This window comes from Saccopteryx bilineata, chromosome 4 (genome assembly GCF_036850765.1).
Source record: "Saccopteryx bilineata isolate mSacBil1 chromosome 4, mSacBil1_pri_phased_curated, whole genome shotgun sequence".
NCBI classification, from domain to species: Eukaryota; Metazoa; Chordata; class Mammalia; order Chiroptera; family Emballonuridae; genus Saccopteryx; species Saccopteryx bilineata.
The window spans coordinates 47,558,598-47,573,895 of NC_089493.1; the positions used below are offsets into that span (position 1 = coordinate 47,558,598).

Here is a 15,298-nt window from a genome sequence, read left to right on the forward strand (position 1 = left end):
ATTTTCCCTAATATTGATTCCCTGGCAACCACTTTTCTACTGTTTCTATGAATTTGACTTTTGTTTTTTTATTCCACATCTAAGTGATTCTGTGCAGTATTTGTCTTTGCTTGACTTATTCCACTTAGCATAATGCTCTCAAGATCCATCCATGCTGTAGCAAATAGCAGACTTTTCTTCTTTCCCATCGCTGAATAATATTACATTATGTGTGCATGTGTGTTTACATATGTTACACACCACATTTATTTATTTATTTATTTATTTATTTATTTATTTATTTATTTTTGTGGCAGAGACAGAGACTCAGAGAGAGGGACAGATAGGGACAGACAGACAGGAAGGGAGAGAGATGAGAAACATCAATTCTTCGTTGCGAGTCCTTAGTTGTCCATTGATTGATTTCTCATATGTGCTTTGACCCGGGGGGCTTCAGCAGACCAAGAGTGACCCCTTGCTCGAGCAAGCGACCTTGGGCTCAAGCTGGTGAGCCTTGCTCAAACCTGATGAGCCTGCGCTCAAGCTGGGACCTCGAGGTCTCCAACACGGGTCCTCCGCATCCCAGTCCAATGCTCTATCCACTGCACCACCGCCTGGTCAGGCATCTTACTTATTCATTCATAATGCTACAATAGATATAATAGTGCAGATATTTCCTTTGATATCCTGTTTTTATTTTTTTTTAATACATACCCAGAACTGGGATTGCTGGATTATATAGTAGTTTTATTTTTAATTATTTGAGAAACCTTCATACTGTTTGCCATTGCACCAATTTACATCCCTACCAGCAGTGCATAAGGATTTCCTTTTATTTATATCCTCACCAATACCTGTTATCTCTTGTCTTTTTGATAATGGCCATTCTAACGCATGGAAGGGGATGGCTCATCATGCATTTCTGCGATGATTAGTGATGTCGAGCATCTTTTCATATACCTTTTGGCCTTTCTATGTCTCCTTTCAAAAATGTTTAACCAATTCTTCTGCCCATTATTAAATTGGATTGTTTTGAGGGTTTTTTCTTTGAGTTGTATGAGTTCTTTTTTTTTTTTTTTGTATTTTTCTGAAGCTGGAAACGGGGAGAGACAGTCAGACAGACTCCCACATGCGCCCGACCGGGACCCACCCGGCACGCCCACCAGGGGCAACGCTCTGCCCACCAGGGGCAACGCTCTGCCCACCAGGGGGCAATGCTCTGCCCCTCCGGAGGCGTCACTCTGCCGCGACCAGAGCCACTTTAGTGCCTGGGGCAGAGGCCAAGGAGCCATCCCCAGCGCCTGGGCCATCTCTGCTCCAATGGAGCGTTGGCTGCGGGAGGGGAAGAGAGAGACAGAGAGGAAGGGGGGGGGTGGAGAAGCAAATGGGCGCTTCTCCTATGTGCCCTGGCCGGGAATCGAACCCGGGTCCCCTGCATGCCAGGCCGACGCTCTACCGCTGAGCCAACCGGCCAGGGCTGTATGAGTTCTTTAGTTACTTTGTAAAAGGAAGTATATAAGTATCTTGTATTTTATTGTTTGTAACCATTTCATTTTTGAACTGTTATGTGATTGGATACTTGGCTGAAGTTTGGAAGGAACCTATTGATTGTTAAGCTGAAATTGTCAAGCCTTTGGACTATGCTTATTTTTCACTAAAACTCTCCTCAGTTGCCTTTTTTCCTCCTAAGTGAAACACAGTGCCCCATCTTAAAAGAAACTTTTTAAGACTGATACTGCCCTGGCTGAATAGCTCAATTGGTTAGAGCAGTGGTCGGCAAACCGTGGCTCGCGAGCCACATGCGGCTCAATCAGATTGAGGACGTTTTTAGCAAAGGCCAACTTAGGAGTACCTTAATGAAGTTAATAACAATGTACCTACCTATATAGTTTAAGTTTAAAAAATTTGGCTCTTGAAAGAAATTTCAATCGTAGTACTGTTGATATTTGGCTCTGTTGAGTAATGAGTTTGCCAACCATTGGGTTAGAGCATTGTCCTGATACGCCAAGGTTGCAGGTTTGATCCTCAGTCAGGGCACATACAAGAGTTAACCAATGAATGTATAAATAAATGGAACGAGTCAATGTTTCTCCCTCCTTCTCTCTTCCTCTCTCTCTCTCTTCCTATTTCTCTAAAATCATTAATAAAATTAAAAAAAATGTTTGAAAAAAGACTGTTTACTAATACATAGTTACATAGTTATAGACCTCGGTTTTTAGGACATTTTTTCATAAAATACTGTCTTTATAACTTACTGTCTTGATTCTAAATTAGAAGGTTAATGTTCCAAAAACTGTTTATTTTCATTATTTTGTTACAGAAATAAATACTAATTAACATGTTTAATTACTCTCTTTTGTAGAAAGAACACTCCTGTGGGGAGAAGAATCTTGCAGGTGTATTTTGATCATCTACCTCCCCTTCCTCTTCTTGTTGTAGTGAATCTGCATTCAGGTGGCCAAGTATTTGCATTTCCTTCAGACCAGGCTATAACCAAACAGAACCTATTATTGTGGCTTAAGAAATTAGAAGCAGGACTAGTAAGCCCTATCAGTAAGTTTTCTCTTTTGTCAAACACATATCATTATGTTTTTTGTTTCATAGATTTTTAAACTTGGATGATAACTAATGAATGCTAGAATTAGTTGAATTGTAATCTTTATAAATATCCTAAATAGGAATATGGTGATAGCACACCTATGTGGTATTATTACCCACAGAAAATAAGTACCATTCTATTAATTTAATCATAACAGCAAACGTTTACTGAATGCTTACTAGCTGCATTCAATTAGTAGATGTCTAGTAATAACAATGCTAAGTTGCTTGGCCTGTGGTGGTACAGTAGGTAATGTGTCGGAACTGTAATGCTGAAGTTGCCAGTTTGAAACCATGGGCTTGCCTGGTCAAGGCACATTTGAGAAGCAACTATGAGTTGATGCTTTCTGCTCCTCCCTAGTTCCTTGCCTTTCTCTCTCTCTCTCATCTCTCTTAAAAAAAAAATGGCTAGAAAAAAAGGGGGGGAAAAGAATGCTAAGTTATTCACATGCATTATCTTATTTAATTCTCACAAGAGTCATATGAAGTATTATAACCTGTAGAAGAGTTAAATAACTAGTTAAAAGTTATATAATTAACTAGTAAATGAGGAAGCTTGAATTCCAACCTGGATCTTTTTTATTCCAGAGCCAGAATTTTGAACCACAAGAAAGTAGATCTTGGCTTAGCATTTATGATGCTGGTTTATGACATGCAGTAGTTTCTGCTTTTCTAAAACATGTGAATTTATACTTGTGGTATAGATATATATATATATGTTCATTTCTATGCAGTATGATAACAACAGGCCTGTTGCTATAATTTAAATAAGTTAACATGTAATAACCTAGATAATTAGTATATTGAGGAAATAGTGTGAACTTTGATGTAATGAAAGGTCTCCCAAGATGCTATCCAGGGACTTTATTATTGGATACCAAATATTCTATATTATAATATTTTAATATTTTGGCACTATTGCATGATAGAATCCTGAAATATATGAGTGTTTATGTATATGTATACACACACACACGGTTCTGGTGTACAAATTCCGGGCAGTGTTATATTGTCTCTCAGCCAGCATGCATAGTGTGAATTATACATATTCATGTATATTTAATCAGATACTTGAATTTAATACGTTCTGTTGTAGCACACCTGTTCTTCTCAGGGGGTCTGCTTCATTTCTATTAAGTTAGGCATTTCAACTTAACGATTCGGTTTAAGTAGCCTAGAGATGGTATTTTTATATTGAAATATAATTCACATACCATAAAATTTCCCCCTTTAATGCCTACAATTCAGTGGTTTTTAGTATATTCACAAGGGTGTGCAACCATTACTACTGTTGAATTCTGTAATATTTTCATCACCCCAAAAAGAAATCCTGTACCCATTAGCAGTCACTCCCCATTCTTCCCTCCTTCCATTTCCTGACAAGCACTCATTTGTCTTTATGAATTTGCCTAATCTGGATATTTCACATAGATATAATCACTTAGCATAGGTTTTCAAGGATCTTCCATGTTATAGCATGAATCAATAGTTATTCCTTTTTATGGATGAAATGCTCCATTGTGTGGATCTACCAGTTTTGTTTCTCCATTCATTAATTTACAGGCATTTGATTTGTGTCCACTTTTGACTAATATGACTGATGCTGCTCTGAACATGGAGGTACATGGTTTGTGTCTGCCCGGTACTCAGGTGCCTCAATGACAGTGCCACACTGTCTTCAATACTGCAGCTTTCTTGTATTGAATAGGTTTCAAATTGGGAAATTTGATTCCTCCAACTTGGTTATTTTCAAAATTCTTTTGGCCAGTCTAGGGACTTTTAGATGATATTTTAAGTAAATTTTCTGAGATAATTTTAGTTTTAATACTATCCTAGAAAATGTGAAAAATTAATTATATTGATTATTTTGTTTAAGTTATAACCTGGAAAGAGGCCTTTTCGTGATTATCACTCATCTCTGATTTCTTCATTGTAGCCAAATGGTACAGGGCAGTGGTCGGCAAACTCATTAGTTAGCAGAGCCAAATATCAACAGTACAACGATTAAAATTTATTTTGAGAACCGTATTTTTTAAACTTAAACTGTATAATATAAGCAGGTACATTGTTATTAACTTCATTAGGGTACTCCTAAACTGGGCTTTGCTAAAAATGTCCTTAATCTGATGTCAGACAGGGTACCTAAAAAAATGTTTCATTTTATAATAATAAAGCCACCAACACAAAATAATTACAATTCTTAAATTGATGACAAAAATACCTGTAGGATTTGCAGCTGGTTGGAAAAATACAGGTAACTTTATGCTTCGAGCAGGTACTTTTGTCACCCACACTCAATTGGCGGACACGACTAGCACTAACCACTGCACAGTGAGACTGCTGACTGACTGGCTCACTCAGCTCATGCATGAATCGCGCGCTCCTCCCCCATGCTGCATATCCCACGGCCCTCCTGCGCCGTGTCTCCCATCGCCCGACCTGCCTACACCCCTGCGCGTACCTGCACGCCCGCACGTGGTATTTTGGGGAAGAGCCGCACTCAGGGGGACAAAGAGCCCCATGTGGCTGGTGAGCCCCGGTTTGCTGACCACTGTTACAGGGGTAAGAAACAGTTCCAATTCTTTGGGATAAAGACAGTGTTAGGGAAAGAATCAAAAATTTTTTTCATTTTAACTTGTACCTGTTTGTATCGTGATCTCATAAACGTGTTGTTTTCTAACACCTCAACAGTACTAACTGGCAGCGAGATTATGGACTTTTAATTTTCTTCCTATTAGCGCTAACTTGTATTTAGAATATACGTAATAGCTTGCAAATATGAAAAATAAAAATGGCTAGTAATGATAAAAGTATCAAGTTTCTTAATGTAGTAAAAAAAAAATAGTTTTGCGTAGGTAAGTAAAAACTCATAAAGTCTTTACTTCTACCAATATATTTTTCAAAATAAAACATTTTCTAGTATATTTATGTGATTTTTAAAATCTGTTCATCTTTAACTCTTGAATGTATCTTTCTTTCTAGCAACTTTGCCTGCTCAGGAATGGAAACCCCCTCTTCCTGCTTACAATTTTCTACATATGATGGACGCTGCAGTGTCTCAGCATCCCCCAGGGAAAGGCCGCAATTGCGAGAAAGAGACTGATATTCAGGAGAACAATAAAGAGCACCATGGAGATAGCTCAGTAAGAAAAGAACCGACTGAAACATTGAGAATAAAGCATTGGAATAGAAGTAATGTATTTAAAGCAGAAAAGTCATCTCGGCCTGATAATGAAGAGTTATGATGCTCAAGAGTGCGCTAATTTTATAGGGCCATGGAAAGCTTTCAAAGTCTTTTGGCTTATTTGATAGACTGAAGGATTCATTTCATTAAAAAATAATACTAAGTTATTTCAAGTTTCTAGACTAGTGTTGTTCATCAGAAATACAACGTGAGCCATGTAGGTAATTTAGAATTTTTCAGTAGCCACATTAAAAAAAGTAAAACCAAGGAAGTAAAATTAATTTTAATAATATATAAAATAGTTCAGTGAACATAAAAATGAGATATTTTACTTTGTTTCCATATCAAGTGCCTATTGTATACTTATTTCAAATCTCACTTTGGAGAAACCACATTTCTAGTGCTCAGTAGCTACATGTGGCTAGTAACTACTGCATCAGCTCAGCTCTAGACAAAAACTGGTATAATTAATTTAACTTAGTTCTAGCCTGATATATTATGAAGTAAAATGTAACTCTAGTTAATCATAGGGGACTCCCCACAGTTGACAGTTGTATTTGTTTTGTTGTCATGACATTAAAACTAGTGTTTCTTAACAAGGGAGCAGTTTTGCTCCCCAGGGTACTTTGGCAACATTAACAGATATTTTTGATTAGGGTTGTTACTGTCCTTTAGTGAGTAGAGGCCTGGGGTTGCTGTTAAACACTCTACAATAGAGTGGACAGCCTCCACAATAGGAATTATCCTGTCCAAATGTCATTCATTAGTGCCAGGGCTGAGTAACCCTGTGCTAAATTAATCTGTGGCAGACTGGGCTTCCTGAATTTTCTGGTTCTACTCAATTTGCTGCTTTGAAAAATTTTGTATATTAAATATTAGGTGGTCTGATACTAATTATTATCTAGATACAACCTTATATTATAAATTCTTTTTACAATATTTTAAAAATGTAATGAGATAAACCTAAAAAGGACTCAGAATGCAATATACAGTATATATATATTATATATAATATATATTGTGTTAGGTATATTATATATTCTATATAGAGAGGTATATTATATAATAGAATATGTGACAATCCTTATATATAATTCTCATATATAAAATATATATGTAAAAAAAAAATCTTAAAAGTTTTTTTTTTGTGGCAGAGACAGGGAGAGTCAGAGAGAGGGACAGACAGACAGGAAGAGAGAGAGATGAGAAACATCAATTCTTTTTTGTGGTTCCTTAGTTGTCCATTGATTGATTTCTCATATGTGCCTTGACTGGGGGACTACAGCAGACCGAGTAACCCCTTGCTCGAGCTAGCGACCTTGGGTCCAAGCTGGTGAGCTTTGCTCAAACCAGATGAGCCCGCGCTCAAGCTGGCAACCTTGGGGTCTTGAACCTGAGTCCTCCATGTCCCAGTGCAACGCTCTTATCTACTGCACCACCACCTGGTCAGGCCTTAAAACCTTTTTTTTATTTCTACAGTTCTATTGCTAAATTTCAGATTGAATAGAAATCAATATTCTGTCATTCTTTTCAGAGAGAGAGAGGCTCCTTCATCTGGATCATGTGTGAAATCTACCCTTGTAAGCTTTGGACAAATCAATTAGTCTCCCTGGGCCATTGGACCTTTTTTATATAATGAGGAGAAATTAACCAAAAAAAAAATATATTTTTTTTTATTTCAACAGCACTTGTCAGGTTTATCTGTTCATAGTAGTTTGTCTTATTTTGGCTTTGTGCATTTTTCAGGACATTTGTTGAAACCATCCTATTTGGTGCTCCACTGTGTTTCTTATTGTAATATCTACTTGGTTTATTTTGCGCCGAGTATAAATGACTTTCATAACTGGAATTTAAACATAAATTCATAAACAGCTAAATTTCAGTAAGTGCATATATTTTGTTGTAATGTAGGTCAGTGCTCCCTCCTCGATTTTCTCCTGTAGCATGTAACGTGTACTATTTCAGTTCATTCTCATTTGTTTTTATTTCTCACATGGAAGATGTGAGGGTAAACTCTAGATATAGTTAGTAGTAATAGAACATTGTCAGCCTAACCATTAGAAAATGCTGATTAGCCTTGGCCCGATGGCTCGGTTGGTTAGGGCATCTTCCTGAAGCGCAGAAGTAGCAGGTTTGATCCCTGGTCAGGGCACATACAGGAAGTGATTGATGTTCCTGCCTCTCTCTCTCTCTCTTCCTTTCTCTCTAAAATCAATTTTAAAAAAGAGAAGAAAAAGAGAATACTAATCAACTACAAGCACAAAGAAACATGAAACTGATTAGTCATTGTACTTTAGGCAACAATTATGACAGTTATTAATGTATGTTCTTTTTAACAATTTTTTAAAAGTATCTGTATTTCAGATTACCTTCAAAAGCTTTCTTTGGCCTTCGTCACACTTTCTATTGGATTACCTACCCTGTATCAGTTGGGTTTCTTTGGTTGCAAGCAACACTGATTCAACCCTGGTTAACTTAAGCAGAATGGGAATATAGCTGTCCCTTAGTATCCAAAAGGAACCCCTCCCGTCAGATATCAAAATTCAAGGATGCTCAAGTCCTGTATATAAAATAGCTTAGTATTTGCATATAACTTATACAGTGGTACCTTGAGATACGAATTTAATTTGTTCTGTAACCGAGCTCGTAAGTCAGTCAACTCGTATATCAAACTGCCGATACTGGACCCGTGCGCCAACTAGCGGCAGCTTCCTGAATCACAACTCGTATCTCAGAATTTCGCTCAGATCTCGAACAAAAATACGGACCGAGTCACAGCTTGTATCTTACAAATTCATATGTTGGTCTGTTCATATCTCAAGGTACCACTGTATTTGCAATTAGGCTAGAGCAAGGCATGCCTACCCATGTGGATTTAGTATAGTGCTTGGCATATGGCAGATTCAAGTTTTGTTTTTTGGAACTTTCTCGGTTTAAAAAAATTTTTTTGATCCATGGTTGGTTGACTCTGGATGCAATATCCATGGAGATGGAGGGCCAACTGTATTTTGTAATTCACAGAGTTAGAAGAGAAATTAAGCAAAGATAGGAATTAAAAGATAGGAACCAAGGATTTATGTAGCAGAAACTAACAGCTCAGTGTTGAGTTAGTTCCATATGTTTTTCTAACCTTCTGTGATTTAGGGAGTCCTGAGAAAGTTGATTAGGGGAAGAGTAAGCAGACTTCCATGATGTAAAGGAGGTAAATTTCACAAAAGAAATCTAGATCCTCTTAACCAGAAAAAATGAGAGTGAATATGGCAGGGAGGAAAAGGTGTGTCTGCAGAGAGGTTGTCCTTGCAACACCTTGCTGTTCTTCCATCTGTCCTTCTTGTGCTTTTCAGGTCTTTCTGTTACATCCTCCTGCCCATTTTTGAGAGCTTTAGGAGCCCTGTCCCTATCTCCAAATGTAGTTTTCCTGTATGTCCCCTGATCCTCTATAACAGTGTTTTTCAACCACTGGTTCATGGACCCATGCCAGTCCATCAGAAATTTCATGTTGGTGTAGACTCTGTAATCTTCATACAACATCAGAGTGGTTAACTCTGTGCAGCACCAGTCCATGGACTGGCAGTTGAAAAACACTTCTCTATGTGACGTGTTGGCCAGTGCATATATGTGCATTTGACATAATATCTCATCCCTTATGAGTCAGATTCTTTCACTCTCTCCTGCCTCACCTGCTGGAAGGTAAACATCCTTGGTCCATTGCTTCCAACCCTTGTGTTGAAATTTTCCATGAGCTATTTTTCCAAAATTCCTGGAGTTCATTTGTCAAACTATGCTTCTTTTAAAAACTAAACATGTTTATATGCTGAACAATAAGAATTTTCAGATCATTAAGTGTCTTTCTTTGGTAATAGAAAGTAGTCAAATAGGTATACCATTGGAGCTGTGTTTCCACTTAAGCTGTTAGGATGTTACTCCCATCCTAACAATAAGAAAAGATTGTAACTTTTCTTATACCCATCAGAGAAGGCAACTAAAGGAACTGAATTCCAGAGGGACGAGTCCTTTCACAGAAAGACAGGAAGTGTGAACTGTTTGACCTTTGGCAAAGAATCAGAGGCTGTCAGTAAAACGAGTAAGAAAAAATTACCAAGAATTTGAAAGAGTTTAAGGTTTTACCCCACCTGCAAATTATGTTAGCTTGCCACAGTTTCCTGAGTCAGAGACAGGGGACTTTATTACTCACTGTTAGAGTATTCCTCAGAGTGTCACTATTTGTGCTAGTTCCCTGACTCCTTTCCTACAGTGGGTTGCATTATAAGGAAGGAACCCTAAGCTCAGGATATCTCAATATTTGATAATTGGGATTAAGCATGCTAGCCCTTTGCTTTGGAGGGAGACATTTATTTATTTATATATTTTTTTAATAAATTTTTATTAATGGTAATGGGATGACATTAATAAATCAGGGTACATATATTCAAAGAAAACATGTCTAGATTATTTTGTCATCAAATTATGTTGCAAACCCCTCGCCCAAAGTCAGATTGTCCTCCGTCACCCTCTATCTAGTTCTCTGTGCCCCTCCCCCTCCCCCTAACTCTCTCCCTCCCTCCCTCCCATGTCCTCCCCCCCCCCTTGGTAACCACCACACTCTTGTCCATGTCTCTTAGTCTCATTTTTATGTTCCACCAATGTATGGAATCATGTAGTTCTTGTTTTTTTCTGATTTACTTATTTCACTCCTTATAATGTTATCAAGATCCCACCATTTTGCTGTAAATGATCTGATGTCATCATTTCTTATGGCTGAGTAGTATTCCATAGTGTATATGTGCCACATCTTCTTTATCCAGTCTTCTATTGAAGGGCTTTTTGGTTGTTTCCATGTCTTGGCCACTATGAACAGTGCTGCAATGAACATGGGGCTACATGTGTCTTCACGTATCAATGTTTCTGAGGTTTTGGGGTATATACCCAGTAGAGGGATTGCTGGGTCATAAGGTAGTTCTATTTGCAGTTTTTTGAGGAACCACCATACTTTCCTCCATAATGGTTGTACTACTTTACAGTCCCACCAACAGTGAATGAGGGTTCCTTTTTCTCCACAGCCTCTCCAACATTTGCTATTTCCCGTCTTGTTGATAATAGCTAATCTAACAGGAGTGAGGTGGTATCTCATTGTAGTTTTGATTTGCATTTCTCTAATAACTAATGAAGCTGAGCATCTTTTCATATATCTGTTGGCCATTTGTATCTCTTCCTGGGAGAGGTGTCTGTTCATGTCCTCTTCCCATTTTTTTATTGGATTGTTTGTTTGTTTGTTGTTGAGTTTTATGAGTTCTTTGTAAATTTTGGATATTAGGCCCTTATCTGAGCTGTCGTTTGAAAATATCAGTTCCCATATAGTTGGCTGTCTGTTTATTTTGATATCAGTTTCTCTTGCTGAGCAAAAACTTTTAATTCTGATGTAGTCCCATTCATTTATCTTTGCCTTCACTTCTCTTGCCATTGGAGTCAAGTTCATAAAATGTTCTTTAAAACCCAGGTCCATGATTTTAGTACCTATATCTTCTTCTATGTACTTTATTGTTTCAGGTCTTATATTTAGGTCTTTGATCCATTTTGAATTAATTTTAGTACACGGGGACAGGCTGTAGTCGAGTTTCATTCTTTTGCATGTGGCTTTCCAGTTTTCCCAACACCATTTGTTGAAGAGGCTTTCTTTTCTCCATTGTGTGTTGTTGGCCCCTTTATCAAAGATTATTTGACCATATATATGTGGTTTTATTTCTGGGCTTTCTATTCTGTTCCATTGGTCTGAGTGTCTATTTTTCTGCCAATACCATTCTGTTTTGATTATCGTGGCCCTATAATATAGTTTAAAGTCAGGTATTGTAATGCCCCCAGCTTCATTCTTTTTCCTTAGGATTGTTTTGGCTATTCGGGGTTTTTTATAGTTCCATATAAATCTGATGATTTTTTGTTCCATTTCTTTAAAAAATCTCATAGGGATTTTGATGGGAATTGCATTAAATTTGTATATTGCTTTGGGTAATATGGCCATTTTGATTATATTTATTCTTCCTATCCAAGAACAAGGAATATTTTTCCATCTCATTGTATCTTTTTCGATTTCCCTTAACAATGCTTTGTAATTTTCATTATATAGGTCCTTTACGTTCTTTGTTATGTTTATTCCTAGGTATTTTATTTTTTTTGTTGCAATCGTGAAGGGGATTATTTTTTTGAGTTCGTTTTCTAATATTTCATTGTTGGCATATAGAAAGGCTATGGACTTTTGTATGTTAATTTTGTATCCTGCAACCTTACTGTATTGGTTTATTGTTTCTAATAATCTTTTTGTGGAGTCCTTCGGGTTTTCGATGTATAGGATCATATCATCTGCAAAAAGTGATAGCTTTACTTCTTTTTTTCTGATATGGATGCCTTTTATTTCTTTGTCTTGTCTGATTGCTCTGGCCAGAACTTCTAGCACCACGTTGAATAAGAGTGGAGAGAGTGGACAACCCTGTCTTGTTCCTGATTTAAGGTAGAAAGTCCTCAGTTTTATGCCGTTTAATAGGATGTTGGCTGATGGTTTATCATATATGGCCTTTATCATGTTGAGATATTTTCCTTCTATACCCATTTTGTTGAGAGTCTTAAACATAAAATTGTGTTGTATTTTATCAAAAGCCTTTTCTGCATCTATTGATAAGATCATGTGGTTTTTGTTCTTTGTTTTGTTGATATGGTGTATTACGTTAACCGTTTTGCGTATGTTGAACCATCCTTGAGATTCTGGGATGAATCCCACTTGATCATGATGTATTATTTTTTTAATATGTTGTTGTATTCGGTTTGCCAGTATTTTGTTTAGTATTTTAGCATCTGTATTCATTAGAGATATTGGTCTGTAGTTTTCTTTCTTTGTGCCATCCTTGCCAGGTTTTGGTATGAGGGTTATGTTGGCCTCATAAAATGTGTTTGGAAGTATTGCTTCTTCTTCAATTTTTTGGACGACTTTGAGTAGAATAGGAACCAAGTCTTCTTTGAATGTTTGATATAATTCACTAGTATAACCGTCTGGGCCTGGACTTTTATTTTTGGGGAGATTTTTAATAGTTTTTTCTATTTCCTCCCTGCTGATTGGTCTGTTTAGGCTTTCTGCTTCTTCATGACTCAGTCTAGGAAGGTTGTATTGTTCTAGGAATTTATCCATTTCTTCTAGATTGTTGTATTTGGTGGCATATAATTTTTCATAGTATTCTACAATAATTCTTTGTATATCTATGATGTCTGTGGTGATCTCTCCTCTTTCATTTTGGATTTTATTTATTTGAGTCCTGTGTCTTTTTTCCTTGGTGAGTCTTGCCAAGGGTTTGTCAATTTTGTTGATCTTTTCAAAGAACCAGCTCCTTGTTTTATTGATTTTTTCTATAGTTTTTCTGTTCTCTATTTCATTTATTTCTGCTCTGATTTTTATTATCTCCTTTCTTCGGCTGGTTTTGGGTTGTCTTTGTTCTTCTTTTTCTAGTTCCTTAAGGTGTGAAGTTAAGTGGTTTACTTCGGCTCTCTCTTGTTTGTTCATATAGGCCTGAAGTGATATGAACTTTCCTCTTATTACTGCTTTTGCTGCATCCCAGAGATTCTGATATGTCGTATTTTCATTTTCATTTGTCTGTATATATCTTTTGATTTCTGCGCTTATTTCTTCTTTGACCCATTCATTTTTTAGAAGTATGTTGTTTAGTTTCCACATTTTTGTGGGTTTTTCCCCCTCTTTTTTGCAGTTGAATTCTAGTTTCAAGGCTTTATGATCAGAAAATATGCTTGGTACAATTTCAATTTTTCTAAATTTGCTGATATTGTCTTTGTGGCCCAACATATGGTCAATTCTTGAGAATGTTCCATGTACACTAGAGAAAAATGTATACTCTGTCGCTTTGGGATGAAGTGTCCTGTAGATGTCTATCATATCCAGGTGTTCTAGTATTTTGTTTAAGGCCACTATATCTTTATTGATTCTCTGTTTGGATGACCGATCTAGAGCCGTCAGCGGTGTATTGAGGTCTCCAAGTATGATTGTATTTTTGTTAGTTTTTGTTTTAAGGTCAATAAGTAGCTGTCTTATATATTTTGGTGCTCCTTGGTTTGGTGCATATATATTAAGGATTGTTATGTCTTCTTGATTCAACTTCCCCTTAATCATTATGAAATGACCATTTTTGTCTCTGAGTACTTTTTCTGTCTTGTAGTCAGCATTATTAGATATGAGTATTGCTACGCCTGCTTTTTTTTGGGTGTTGTTTGCTTGGAGTATTGTTTTCCAGCCTTTCACTTTGAATTTGTTTTTATCCTTGTTGCTTAGATGTGTTTCTTGTAGGCAGCATATAGTTGGATATTCTTTTTTAATCCATTCTGCTACTCTGTGTCTTTTTATTGGTAAGTTTAATCCATTTACATTTAGTGTAATTATTGACACTTGTGGGTTCCCTACTGCCATTTTATAAATTGCTTTCTGTTAGTTTTGTATCTAGTTTGATTCTTCTCTTTTGTTTTTCTATCATTTGTTTTTGTTTGTTTGTGTTCCATACTTCTTTCCTCTGTTGCTACCTTTTTTAAGTCAAGTGTTTTTATGGTGGTTTTTTTAAGGGTGGTTACCATTAAGTAATGAAAAGGGTACCTACCATATTCATTGTAGTACCCTATCTTATAAGTATTTCTGCACTTCATCATCCTTTGCTACTGTTAATCTCCATCCTCTCCCCCCTTTTTTTCCTTTGTTGTCACAGTTTAAGTTTGGTTTTATTGTGTTCTTGGTGGAGCTGTTACTTGTGGTGTTGTTTTCTTTTGTTCTTTGAATCTGGTTGGAAAACCCCCTTTAGTATTTCCTGGAGTGGGGGCTTTCTGTTGATAAATTCTCTCATCTTTTCTGTATTTGTGAATGTTTTTATATCTCCTTCATACTTGAAGGATAGCTTTGATGGGTATAGTATTCTTGGCTGAAAGTTCCTCTCTTTCAGGGCTTTATATATTGGGGTCCACTCTCTTCTAGCTTGTATAGTTTCAGCTGAGAAATCTGATGATAATCTAATAGGCCTTCCTTTATATGTTGTACTCTTCTTTTCCCTGGCTGCCTTGAGAATTTTTTCTTCGTCATTGGTTTGTGTCATCTTTATTATGATGTGTCTTGGAGTGGGTTTGTTGGGGTTAAGAAAACTTGGTGTTCTGTTTGCTTCTTGAATTTGAGGCTTTAGTTCCTTCCACAGGCTTGGGAAGTTCTCGTCTATTATTTGTTTGAGTATATTTTCCATTCCATTTTCTTTCTCTTCTCCCTCTGATATACCTATTATTCTTATGTTATTCTTTCTGATGGAGTCAGACAATTCCTGTAGGGCTTTCTCGTTTTTTATTATTTTTGAGTCTCTTTCTTCTTCTCTCTGTTGTGTCTCAAGTTGTTTGTCTTCTATTTCACTAATACTATCTTCAATCTGGGCTATTCTGTTAGCTAAGCTTGTTACCTCGTTTTTCAGCTCGTGAATTGAGTTTTTCATTTCTGTTTGATTTGTTTTTATAGTTTCA

The 15,298-nt window shown here is 36.8% G+C and overlaps 1 protein-coding gene across 2 annotated transcripts in view; it reads left to right on the top strand.

Annotated features, from left to right (window-relative positions):
- TXNDC16 (thioredoxin domain containing 16) overlaps window positions 1-10,112 on the top strand; it is an 80,878-nt gene extending 70,766 nt beyond the window's left edge. For both annotated transcript variants that reach the window (XM_066276178.1, XM_066276176.1), the window contains 2 exons: window positions 2,342-2,532; window positions 5,560-10,112. In XM_066276178.1, coding sequence (XP_066132275.1) covers window positions 2,342-2,532; window positions 5,560-5,822 — 454 coding nt within the window. In that variant the 3' untranslated portion in view covers window positions 5,823-10,112. The remainder of the gene's footprint in view (window positions 1-2,341; window positions 2,533-5,559) is intronic.
- Window positions 10,113-15,298: the final 5,186 nt, after the last annotated feature.